Source organism: Oryctolagus cuniculus, chromosome X, assembly GCF_964237555.1.
Source record: "Oryctolagus cuniculus chromosome X, mOryCun1.1, whole genome shotgun sequence".
Lineage (NCBI taxonomy): Eukaryota > Metazoa > Chordata > Mammalia > Lagomorpha > Leporidae > Oryctolagus > Oryctolagus cuniculus.
Genome location: NC_091453.1, coordinates 43,890,481 through 43,903,073, shown reverse-complemented (window position 1 = coordinate 43,903,073; position 12,593 = coordinate 43,890,481). Strand labels below are relative to the sequence as shown.

At 39.8% G+C, this 12,593-nt stretch overlaps 1 protein-coding gene across 5 annotated transcripts in view; it reads left to right on the top strand.

Moving 5' to 3' along the window:
• The window catches only part of ARHGEF9 (Cdc42 guanine nucleotide exchange factor 9), a 407,702-nt gene that overhangs the window by 121,213 nt on the left and 273,896 nt on the right, over positions 1–12,593 (top strand). For all 5 annotated transcript variants that reach the window (XM_008272701.4, XM_070067439.1, XM_051827736.2 and 2 more), the window contains one exon: positions 2,633–2,727. In XM_008272701.4, the coding sequence (XP_008270923.1) occupies positions 2,633–2,727 (95 nt within the window). The remainder of the gene's footprint in view (positions 1–2,632; positions 2,728–12,593) is intronic.

The window sequence follows — 12,593 nt, the reverse complement described above, 5'->3', positions numbered from 1 at the left end:
GAATCTGCCCTAGTACATGGGTTGCTTGTTATTCATTGATTCATGCACTTGCTTGCTCATTCAACAAACATTTATTGCAGAAAATTAGAAAGTCAGTGGAGTTTGTTTTTTGACAACTTTTTGTTGGGAAGGACCACTTTTGATTTTTTTTAGAAAACTTTTATTTAATAAATATAAATTTGGAAAGTACAACTTTTGGATTATAGCGGCTCTTCCCTCCATAACCTCCCTCCCACCCACAAATCATCCCATCTCCCTCACCCTCTCCCATCCCATTCTTCATAAAGATTCATTTTAATTATATACAGAAGATCAATTTAGTATATACTAAGTAAAGATGTCAACAGTTTGCACCAACACAGACACACAAAGTATAAAGAACTGTTAAAGACTATTTTTACCATTAATTCTCATAGTAAAACACATTAAGGACAGAGATCCTACGTGGGAAGTAAGTGCACAGTGACTCCTGTTGTTGATTTAACAATTGACATTCTTGTTTATGGCGTCAGTGATCACCTGGGGCTCCTGTCATGAGCTGTCAAGGCTATGAAAGCCTTTTGAGTTCACAAAATCCGGCCTTATTTAGACAAGACCATATTAAAAGTGGAAGTTCTCTCACTTCAGAGAATGGTACCTCCTAATTTGATGGCCTGTTCTTTCACTGGAATCTCACTTACAGAGATCTTTCATTTACGTCATTTGTTGCCACAGTGTCTTGGCTTTCCATGCCTGAGAAATTCTCATGGGCTTTTTAGCCAGATCCGAATGCTTTAAGGGCTGATTCTGAGGCCAGAGTGCTGTTTAGGGCATTTGCCATTCTATGAGTCTGCTGTGTATCCCACTTCCCATGTTGGATCGTTAGTCTCCTTTTTAATTCTATCAGTTATAATTAGCAGACACTGGTCTTATGTATGTGATCCCTTTTGACACTTAATGCTATCTTTATGATCAATTATGAACTTAAATTGATCACTTTAACTAGTAATATGGCATTGGAACCTGCCAACTTAATGGGATTTGGAGTCCCATGGCATGTTTCTAGCTTTACCCTTAGGGGTAAGTCCGAGTGAGTGTGTGCCGAACTGTACATCTCCTCCCTCTCTTATTCCCACTCTTATTTTTAACAGGGATCAATTTCCAGTTGGATTTAAAAACTGGGAAGGACCAGTTTTGAAGCCAGACTTTCTTAGATTTGAATAGTGGCTCTGCCATTTATTACCTGTGTGACCTAGAATAAGTTACTTTAACTCCCTGAACCTGTTTTCTCATCTGTAAACATTGGGTAATAATTTGGACCTCATATGTAATTCTGTAAGTCCCTGAAGGTCTAACAAGCATCGAAGTGCTTTATAAGCTCTGAGGTACTATACAACTAGATGAGAATTATAATAATAATGGCAATAACAATAAACAGATTAGAGAAAGGAATATGTCTTCTACCTCTCCAGTCCCTTGCTTAGTATTAGTCTGTAAATATCTGTTGATGCCAACATTGGGATTAAAGATCTGTTTTCCAAATGAGTGGGTGGTGGATTCTTCTGCTTACAAGAACCAAAATCTCAGAACAACCCCACTGCAGGCATATTCATACACATGCTGCTCCACACATTGTCTGAGCTTTGCTTAAACCACTTAAGGCTGAGCTGACGCAGAAGCCCCTTTTTCCCAGTATCATATAATTTCCCAGTGAGGCACTGTTCCTTCAAGTAGGTTTAGTTCTGTAGAGGATTGTAGGGTGCAGCTAGAAGAACCTACCACCACTAGAGGGAACAGTCCTGGGGCTATTGGAAGCAATGTTAAGTAAGACGCTGGTTTCACAGTAGATAAGAAGAAACTGATTTTTATCTGTCACTTGACTATTTTTTACCTATCACCTGAATATTTCTGTGGTGATGGTACCATTTAACTGTGTAATAACTGAGCCAGGGGTTGGGAGACCCAAGTTATATTGCTGAGTTTCTGTGTATACTTGTATGTAGTCAGTTCCACTCATTTTCCTGCTATGAACCTTAGCATCCTCATCTTAGAAATGGAGGCAGTACTGTTTGGCTGATCTGAAAACACTAATTTCACTTATTAATTGGTTCTGATTAGATACATGCTTGGTTTCTCCTACTACTACTTGGTTTTTGGACATATCTACTGCTCGTTTCCTCTTAAGGAGTGGGTTACCGAAAGCGATAAAAATGTGAAATTTGTCATTCTGGTAAAATGTTGAATGGGGCAAGATATTAGAGATGTTTGTGGAAACGTGGGTTTGACAGTGTTTGTGTATTTTAATTAACGTGCTGTCTATGTGTAAAATGTCAAGTACCAGAGAACTGTCAAACCTGAAATTGTTAGTTTGCAACTCCAGATAAGAACCTGAGGTTCTTCTTTTCCCAAGAAATTCCCTGAGAAATACAGGAAGGACTAGAGTACTTAAGACAGTGGTTTTCAATTTCTTCTTGACTAATCTCATTGTTCTTTCCCTGGATTGCAAGCCTTACATGAGTTTACCCTCCCCTTTTGTCTCCTACCCACCTCCATCCTGGTGATTCCAAAAGGTAGACCAAGTTGACCAGCATCTGCACCTCCCCAGAGAGAACTGAAGTCTGGACTCAACCTAAAGGGTATTCTCTCACCACAGGTAACTTGAACCAGGGTTCAAAGACACTAGAAAGCCGCAAGAATATTGGTGGATACTGGAAGCTCCAGGGACCAGGAAACAAGCCAGTTAATGAAGTAAGACCGTTTTTCTTAATTCCTTTGGAAATTGCCATTCCTGAAGCACTATTTATCTCCTCTGAGTTTTCCTTTCCATAGACATATTGCAAGTGTTGGCACTTCCAGCATTTGGAATGGAAGCAATTTTTAGACGGGTTTTGGAGCTATTTTATTGCTACATAAAAGTTGGGAGCATTAACCTTTTTTTCCCCTGAGGTTAGTTTTTAAATAAGATAAATCAGGGATTTTTTATGGTTTCCATGCAGCTTGCTGCCGCCGTTCTTTGGCTGCCTTTGCCATGGCAGATGGGGGAGCTGTGAGATTTTTAAACCCTGGGTACTTTGGTTTGTTTTTATTACATCCTTTATTACATCCTCTGAGTTCATGATCATCTTCAGTGCTAACTGGCGACATATTTATAGGCATTTCCTTGGAGAAGTTGCTTCATAAATAAAGATTTAATAAACTGCTGCTTAGGGGTTCAGTGTTAGCAGGTTTCTTTACCTCTGTGTCTTCATATCCATGACTGTTGTGCACTTATATTGACCTTTGTGAGAGTGGTTTTCTTGTGTCTCTGAACACATGCATATCTGTCTGCCCTTTTGTCCAAATGTTTCTGGGCGTTTTGACATATGGACCTTTTTGTATGGGCTTGGCTCTGTGAACCTGTCCATTTTCATGTTTTTGTTTGAGAGTGTGTACATATGTCTGTCTTTCAGTGTGTCTGTGTTTCAGTACAGTCAGTTTACCTGGGAGCAAGTGTGTTTAGGTAAACCCTGGTGAGAAATGATAGCTGAGAATGCAACCCTGAGATATCTGGACTAGCGGCTTAGCTTTCACTAACCACTGCCCTCCAATTTGAATATTCCCACTTAGAAATAGGCTTCTTGTCACTACGTGTTAGACCTGCTCCATGACAGTCACCACTTGGAGATTCTTGACTGGAAATATGTGTAACGAGGTTGAGGCTTTGTGGTTTTGTTTTATAGTTTGAGAATTGCAATGTGAGGCTCGCAGGAAAAGGCAGTTGGTAATTGGTTTGCTTTTTCTCATTCCCTGGCCCTGTTCAGTTGCCCACTTGGTTTCTTGGTCCAGACTGAGGCTGATCCATTTCTCCTGAGGCAATGGTGATCAATAGGCAGGTTTGGATGCCTGTTTTCATTTGGGCCTTGTATCTGTGCTGGGCCTTTCCTTATTCAGAGAACAAAATATCATTTTCCTCCTAACCAAAAATTGATGTGTGCTCACAGACAGTAGTTAGTCATATGTGATAGGAAGCCAACCTTTGTAAGGCTCCAAGATATTAAAATCCATGTATGGTGGTTCTGGCAAGATGAAATATCCTGGCCCAGTGGTGTAGGGGAGTGGTTGGATTCACCAGGAAAGCCTTGAGGAACTCCATGGCATTCAAGGACTTGATGTACTTTAGGAACCATTTTGCAGCCTTTGTCAGCCTTTGGGTCTCTTATGAGTCATAATAATGACATATATCCATAACATTTTACAAAATATTTTTAAATTTAGTGTTTCATTTGCTCTCATGGCAGTGGTGTCACTTAATATCCCTGTTTTGTAGATGAAAACTTAGAAACTCACAGAAGGTGCATGACTTACCCAATGTCACCCTGCTACTAAGAGCCAGGACCTGAATTCTCTTTATAATTGAAAATAAAAAGGCAGGACTAGATCTTTCATTACCCTGGGTAATCTTGAATTGGGAGCAAAACAATTTTTCAAGGGATTAATCCAAGATAAGTTAAAACAGAATCTAGCTATATGGTAGGCTGTAATACTCAATATTTCATAAGGGTGTGAAGGGTGTAATAGTTGGAAAAGAGGTGGCCTGATCAGATGGCAGATACTACAGGACTGGGAAAGATACCCTCTTTCTGACCCTGGGAGCACTCATTTCAAGCTTGCCTTGCTATTATCAGCGTTAGGAGATACCTTACATGTACACAGTATACCTTATAGGTAAGAGAGCAAATTCACACATATAATGATACTTAATTCTCACAGTTACCCTGGAGATACTGTTATGTTAATTTTTATGATGAGTAAATGAAGCTGGAAGGAAAGATAGGACTTTCTCAATGTTAAAAAGCAACTTGGAGTGGAGGGTTAGCATTGTGGCATAATGGGTAAACTTATCACCTGCAACACTGGCATACGACATGAGCATGGATTCATGTCCAGGTTGCTCCACTTCCAATCCATGTTAATGGCTTGGTAAAACAGCAGAAGACGGTCCAAGTTCTTGGGCCCTTGCCACATACATGGGAGACCTGGATAAAGCTCTGTCTCCTGGTTTTGGCCTGGCCCGGCCCTGTCCATTGCAGCCATTTGGGGAATGAACCAGCAGATGGAAGATCTCTCTCTTCCTCTTTCTCGCTTGCTCTCTGCCTCCCTCTCTTTGTGTCTGTAACTCTGCCTTTCAAATAAATAAGCCTTTAAAATAAAAGCAAGTTGATAACTGGATCAAGATGGATTTTCTTGTGACCCTAAACCCAGTGACCTAAAACCAATTCCATATTCTCACTTGGGGAAGATTGGCAGGGTATCTGCAGTAGGTCACCAAGCATATACGTCTTGTCATATTCTGCCTCCATCACCTCTAATATTTCCTGCCTGTTATAGGACTCCACCTTAGCTGATCTTGTCCTTGTCAGGTGGGGCATCAGCTGATAATCTCAGGCAGGGAAACCTGTTATGGCAGTGATCCGCCTTACAAAGTCAGGAAGCTCTGGAGGGGACATCTTTGATGCAAGACCAGCACCAGACCCCTAACACTCTGACGGAAGACTACTGCTGTTTTTGGCTCCCCATCAGTTGTTTCTTTTCTCTTTCACAACTCTCATGTGTCACCTATCAAAATCTGGCCAAATTTTCCCCTAGAAGTTAAAATTAGTCACTCTGCTCTTTTCCCCAAAGCTAGACTGAGAAAATATTTTCCAAAGAAAAAATTTTTAAATGATTGTAGTAAAAAAGTGTTAACAGACATAGAATAAATGTGCATATCTATGGGCTATTTTGTGATGTTTCATTACATGTATATATTGTGTAATGTTCAGAGTAAATATATTTATAATTTATATATTTACAATTTATAATTATAAATTATAAATAAAACATATTTTATAGTGAAAACATACAAAATCCCATTTTATTTTTTTTTAAATAGAGAAAAATACAGGACATTAACTATCTATAGTCACCTTACTGTGTGATAAAACCCCAAAACTTTTTTTTTTATTTATTCATTTGAAAGAGTTACAGAGAGGCAGAGGCAGGGGGTGGGGGTAGAGAGAGAGAGAGAGAGAGAGAGATTCTATCTGCTGGTTCGCTCCCCAAATGGCTGCAAAGGCCAGAGCTGGGTTAATCTGAAACCAGGAGCCAGGAGCTTCTTACAGGTCTCCACATGGGTGTAGGGGCCCAAAGACTTGGGCCATCTTCCATTGCTTTCCCAGGCCATAGCAGGGAACTGGATTGGAGGTGGAGCAGCCAGTACTCGAACTGGTGCCCATGTCAGATTCAGGCTATGCAGGTGGCAGCTTTACCCACCATGCCACATCGCCAGTCCCATAACCCCAGAACTTCTTACTCCTATCTAGCTATAACATAGTAGTTATCAATCAACCTTTCCCATTCCTGCCTCCTTACTTTACACTCCATCTTCTGATAGACACTAATATATTTCTAATTTCTATGAGATCACCTTTTTTAAGGATTGCATATATGAGTGATACTTGTCTTTCTCTGCTTGGAATATTTCATTTAACATAAGGATGTCCAATTCTGTCAATGTTGTTGCAAATAAAAAAATGCCATCCTTTTTCATGGATGGGTTATATTCTGTTATGTGTAAGTACCACATTGTATTTACCCATTCATCAGTAGATAGGTACTTAGGTTGTTCCCATTTCTCAGGTGTTATGAATATTACTATAATAAACATGGATATGCAGATGTATGTTAGACAGAAGGATTTTATTCCCCTTGGATATATACCCAGAAATGCTATTGTTGGATAATATGATAGTCCTATCTGTAGTTTTTTGAGGAACTTCCATATTGTTTTCTGCAATGGCTGTACTAATATACTTTCCCACCAGCAGTGTACAAGGGTTCCTTTTTCTCAATATCCTTGCCAGTACTTGTTACCTTTTGTCTTTTTGATAATAGCCAATCTTTCTGGAGTGGGGTGTTATCTCATTGTGGTTTTGATTTGTGTATTCCTGATAATTAATGATGTTGAATATTTTTTGCATGTAGCTCTTGGCTATTTGTATATCTTCATTTGAGGAACGTCTGTTTAGAACTATTGCCCATTCTGAATTGGATTTCTTTTTGCTATTGAGTTCCTTGAATATGTTGGATATTAACCCCTTGTCATATGTATAACTAGTAAATATTTTCTCCCATTCTCTGTGTTGTCTTTCCGCTATGTTCACTGTTCTTTGTGTGCAAAAGCTGTTTACTTTGATGAAATCCATTTGGTTTTTCTTCGGTTCTTCCCAATGTCCTGAAGTATTTTCCCCATGTTTCCTTCTTACAGTCTCAAAGTTTCAGGTCTCACATTTAGGTCTTTGATATATTCAGAGTTGATTATTGTACATGGTGAGACATAGGCATCTAGTTTCGTTATTCTGCATGTATACATATGATTTTCACACTATCATTTATTAAAAGTACTATCTTTTTCTCAGTGCATGTTCTAAGCACCTTTGTCAAAGATCAGTTGGCTGTAGGTAAGTGGGTTTACTTTAGAGTCTTTATTTTTTCCATTGGTCTGTAAATCTATTTGTTTTTAGGATTTATTTATTCGAAAGACAGAGTTACAGAGAGGAGGGAGGAAGGAAGGAAAGAAGAGGGGAGGAGAAGAGAGAGAGAGAGATCTTCTATCCACTGGTTCACTCCCCAGATGGCTGCAAGGGCCAGGGCTGGGCCAGGTTGAAGCCAGGAACTAGAAATTCCATCCTGGCCTCCCACATGGGTGGCAGCGACCCAAGTGTGTGGGATATCTTCCACAGCTTTCCCAGGTGTATTAGCAGGGAGCTGGGTCAGAATTGGAGTAGCTGAGACTCCAGCTGGTGCTTAAATGGGATGCTGGCTTTGTAGGTGGTGGCTTAACCTGCTACACCACAACACTGTAGATCTTTCTTTTTTATGCAAGCATTGATTGTAAGTATAAGATTGTAAACGGTAAGCTGTGAACTTACTTGTTAGTATGTATTTTACTGTATCCTATAGGTTTCGGTATGTTGTTTTTGAATTCTCATTCATTTTAAGACATTTTTAAATTTCCTCCTTGATTTCTCCTTTGATCCATTGATTGTTCAGAACTAAATTGTTTAATTTCCACGTATTAGTATACTTACAGCATTTTTTGTTGTTGAATTCTGGTTTTATTGCATTGAGGCCATACAAGATATATTTTTTAATTTTTTAACATTTATTTAATAAATATAAATTTCCAAAGTACAGCTTATGGATTACACTGGCTTTTTCCCCCCATAACCTCCCTCCCACCCACAACCATTCCATCTCCATCACCCTCTCCCATCCTATTCACATCAAGATTAATTTTCAATTCTCTTAATATACAGAAGATCAATTTAGTACATACTAAGTAAAGATTTCAACAGTTTGCACATACACAGAAACACAAAGTGTAAAGTACTGTTTGAGTACTAATTATAGCCTTAATTCACATAGTACAACACATTAAGGACAGAGATCCTACATGAGAAGTAAGTGCACAGTGACTCCTGTTGTTGACTTAACAAATTGACACTCTTGTTTATGGCGTCAGTGATCACCCAAGGCTCTTGTCATGAGTTGCCAAGGCCATGAAAGCCTTCTGAGTTCGTCAACTCTGATCTTATTTAGAAAAGGTCATAGTGAAAGTAGAAGTTCTCTCCTCCCTTGAGAGAGAGAGGTACTTCCTTCTTTGATGGCCCCATTCTTTCCACTGGGATCTCACTCACAGAGATCGTTCATTTAGGTCATTCATTTTTTTTTTTTGCCAGAGTGTTTTGGCTTTCCATGCCCAAAATACTCTCATGGGCTTTTCTGCCACATCTGAAAGCCTTAAGGGCTGATTCTGAGGCCAGAGTGCTATTTAAGACATCTGCCATTCTATGAGTCTGCTGTATATCCCGCTTCCCATGTTGGATCGTTCTCTCCTTTTTAATTCTATCAGCAAGTATTAGCAGACCCTAGCCTTGTTTATGTGATCCCTTTGACTCTTAGACCTATCAGTATGATCACTTATGAAGTCAAACTGATCACTTTGGCTAGTGAGATGGCATTGGTACATGCCACCTTGATGGGATTGTATTGGAATCCCCTGGCATGTTTCTAACTCCACCATTTGGGGCAAGTCCGACTGAGCATGTGCCAAACTGTACATCTCCTGCCTCTCTTATTCCCACTCTTATATTTAACAGGGATCATTTTTCAGTTACATTTAAACACCTAAGAGTAACTGTGTATTAATTAAAGAGTTAAACCAATAGTATTAAGTAGAACAAAAAATATTAAAAGGGATAAAGTATTAAGTTGTTCCTCGACAGGACAAGGGCTGATCAAGTCACTGTTTCTCATTGTGTCCATTTCACTTCAACAGGTTTCCTTTTTGGTGCTCAGTTAGTTGTCATCGATCAGGGAGAACATATAATATTTGTCCCTTTGGGACTGGCTTATTTTACTCAGCATGATGTTTTCCAGATTCCTCCATTTTGTTGCAAATGACCGAATTTCATTGTTTTTTTTTTTACTGCTTTATAGTATTCTACAGAGTACATATCCCATGATTTATTTATCCAGTCTGTGGTTGATGGGCATTTAGGTTGGTTCCAGGTCTTAGCTATTGTGAATTGAGCTGCAATAAACAATGAGGTGCAGACAGCTCTTTTATTTGCCAATTTAATTTCCTTTGGGTAAATTCCAAGGAGTGGGATGGCTGGGTCGAACGGTAGGGTTATCTTCAGATTTCTGAGGAATCTCCAAACTGACTTCCATAGTGGCTTGACCAGTTTGCATTCCCACCAACAGTGGGTTAGTGTCCTTGTATCCCCACATCCTCGCCAGCATCTGTTGTTGGTAGATTTCTGAATGTGAGCCATTCTACCTGGGGTGAGGTGAAACCTCATTGTGGTTTTGATTTGCATTTCCCTGATTGCTAGTGATCCTGAACATTTTTTCATGTGTCTGTTGGCCATTTGGATTTCCTCTTTTGAAAAATGTCTATTGAGGCCGTTGGCCCATCTCTTAAGTGGGTTGTTTGTTTTGTTGTTGTGGAGTTTCTTGATCTCTTTGTAAATTCTGGTTATTAATCCTTTATCTTTTTTTCCCATTCTGTTGGTTGCCTCTTCCCTTTCCTGACTGTTTCTTTTGCAGTACAGAAACTTCTCAATTTGATGCAATCCCAGTTGTTAATTATGGCTTTGACTGCCTGTGCCTCAGGGGTCTTTTCCAAGAAGTGTGCCTATATCTTGCAGGTTTTCTCGGATGTTCTCTAATAATCTGATGATGTCAGATCATAGATTTAGGTCTTTAATCCATGTTGAGTGGATTTTTGTGTAAGGTGTAAGTTAGGGGTCTTCATGATTCTGCACGTGGAAATCCAGGTTTCCCAGCACCATTTGCTGAATAGACTGTCCTTGCTCCAGGAATTGGTTTTGGGTCCTTGATCAAATATAAGTTGGCTGTAGATGTTTGGATTGATTTCTGGTGTTTCTACTCTGTTCCATTGGTCTATCCATCTGTTTCTGTACCAGTACCATGCTGTTTTGATAACAACTGCCCTGTAGTATTTCCTGAAATCTGGTATTGTGATGCCTCCGGCTTTGTTTTTGTTGTACAAGATTGCTTTAGCTATTCAAGGTCTCCTTTGTCTCCATATGAATTTCAGCATCATTTTTTCCAGATCTGAAAAGAATATCTTCAGTATTTTGATTGGTATTGCATTGAATCTATAAATTGCTTTTGGGAGAATGGACATTTTGATGATATTGATTCTTCCATTCTATGAGCATGGAAGATTTTTCCATTTTTTGGTATCCTCTTCTATTTCTTTCTTTAAGGTTTTGTAATTCTCATTGTAGAGATCTTTAACATTCCTGGTTAAGTTGATTCCAAGGTATTTGATTGTTTTTGTGGCTATTGTGAATGGGATTGATCTTAGAAGTTCTTTCTCAGCCATGGCATTGCCTGTGTATGCAAAGGCTGTTGATTTTTGTGCATTTATTTTACATCCTGCTACTTTGCCAAACTCTTGTATGAGTTCCAGTAGTCTCTTGGTAGAGTTCTTTGGTTCCCCTAAATAAAGAATCATATCATCAGCAAAGAGGGATAGTTTGATTTCTTCCCTCCCAATTTGTATCCCTTTAATTTCTTTTTCTTGCCTAATGACTCTGGCTAAAACTTCTAGAACTGTATTTAATAGCAGTGGTGAGAGTGGGCATCCCTGTCTGGTACCAGATCTCAGTGGAAATGCTTCCAACTTTTCCCTATTCAATAGGATGCTGGCCATGTGTTTTTCATAAATTGTTTTGATTGTATTGAGGAATGTTCCTTCTATTTCCAGTTTGCTTAGAGTTTCCATCATGAAAGGGTGTTGTATTTTATTGAATGCTTCCCCTGCATCTATTGAGATAATCATATGGTTTTTCTTCTGCAGTTTGTGAATGTGGTGTATCACATTGTTTTGCGAACATTGAACCATCCCTGCATACCAGGGATAAATCCCACTTGGTCTTGGTGGATGATCTTTCTGATGTGTTGTTGCATTCTGTTGGCCAGAATTTTATTGAGGATTTTCCATCTATGTTCTTCAGGGGTTTTGGTCTGTAATTTTCTTCCAATGCTGCGTCTTCCTAAAAGTTATTTGATACTACTTCTACTCTTTTTTTTTTTTTTTTTTGACAGGCAGAGTGGACAGTGAGAGAGAGAGACAGAGAGAAAGGTCTTCCTTTGCCGTTGGTTCACCCTCCAATGGCCGCCGCGGCCGGCGCGCTGCGGCCGGCGCACCGCGCTGATCCGATGGCAGGAGCCAGGAGCCAGGTGCTTTTCCTGGTCTCCCATGGGGTGCAGGGCCCAAGCACCTGGGCCATCCTCCACTGCACTCCCTGGCCATAGCAGAGAGCTGGCCTGGAAGAGGGGCAACCGGGACAGAATCCGGCGCCCCAACCAGGACTAGAACCCGGTGTGCCGGCGCCGCTAGGCGGAGGATTAGCCTAGTGAGCCGCGGCGCCGGCCCGTACTTCTACTCTTTTTTTAATTTGTTGAGATATGTTTTATGATCTACCACATGATCTTTCCTGTAAAATGTTCGAAGTACTATTGGTAAGAATGTGTATCTGCATCTGTTGGGTGAAAAGTTCTGTAGGTATCTATTAGATCCTATTGATGTAGGGTGCTCTTTCTTTGTTGATTTTCTTTTAAATGTCAACTTTTAAATTTACTTTCACCTACTTGAAAAGCAGAATAACACAGATAGAGTGACAAGTCTCTAGATGATCTATTTCTGAAAGTTGGATATTTAAGTCTTCTACTTTTATTATTATATTGGAATGTATGTCTCTCTCTAGTTATGTTACTATTTGTTGTATGTATTTGAGTGAGCCATCATTGAGATCATGCATATTTAGAAATGTTATTTCTTTTTTTGTGGGATCGGACTATTTATCATTATATAATGATCTTCCTGGCCTCTTTTTACTGCGTCTTGGAAGACACACACAGTCGGGAGGAGGGGCAGGAAGGAAGAGGTATCTTTTTTCTGCTGGTCCATTCCCCATATGCCTGAAATAGCCAGGGCTAGGCCAGGCTGAAGCCATGAGCCTGGAACTGCATCTGGCTCTCAGACATGGTTTTCAGTG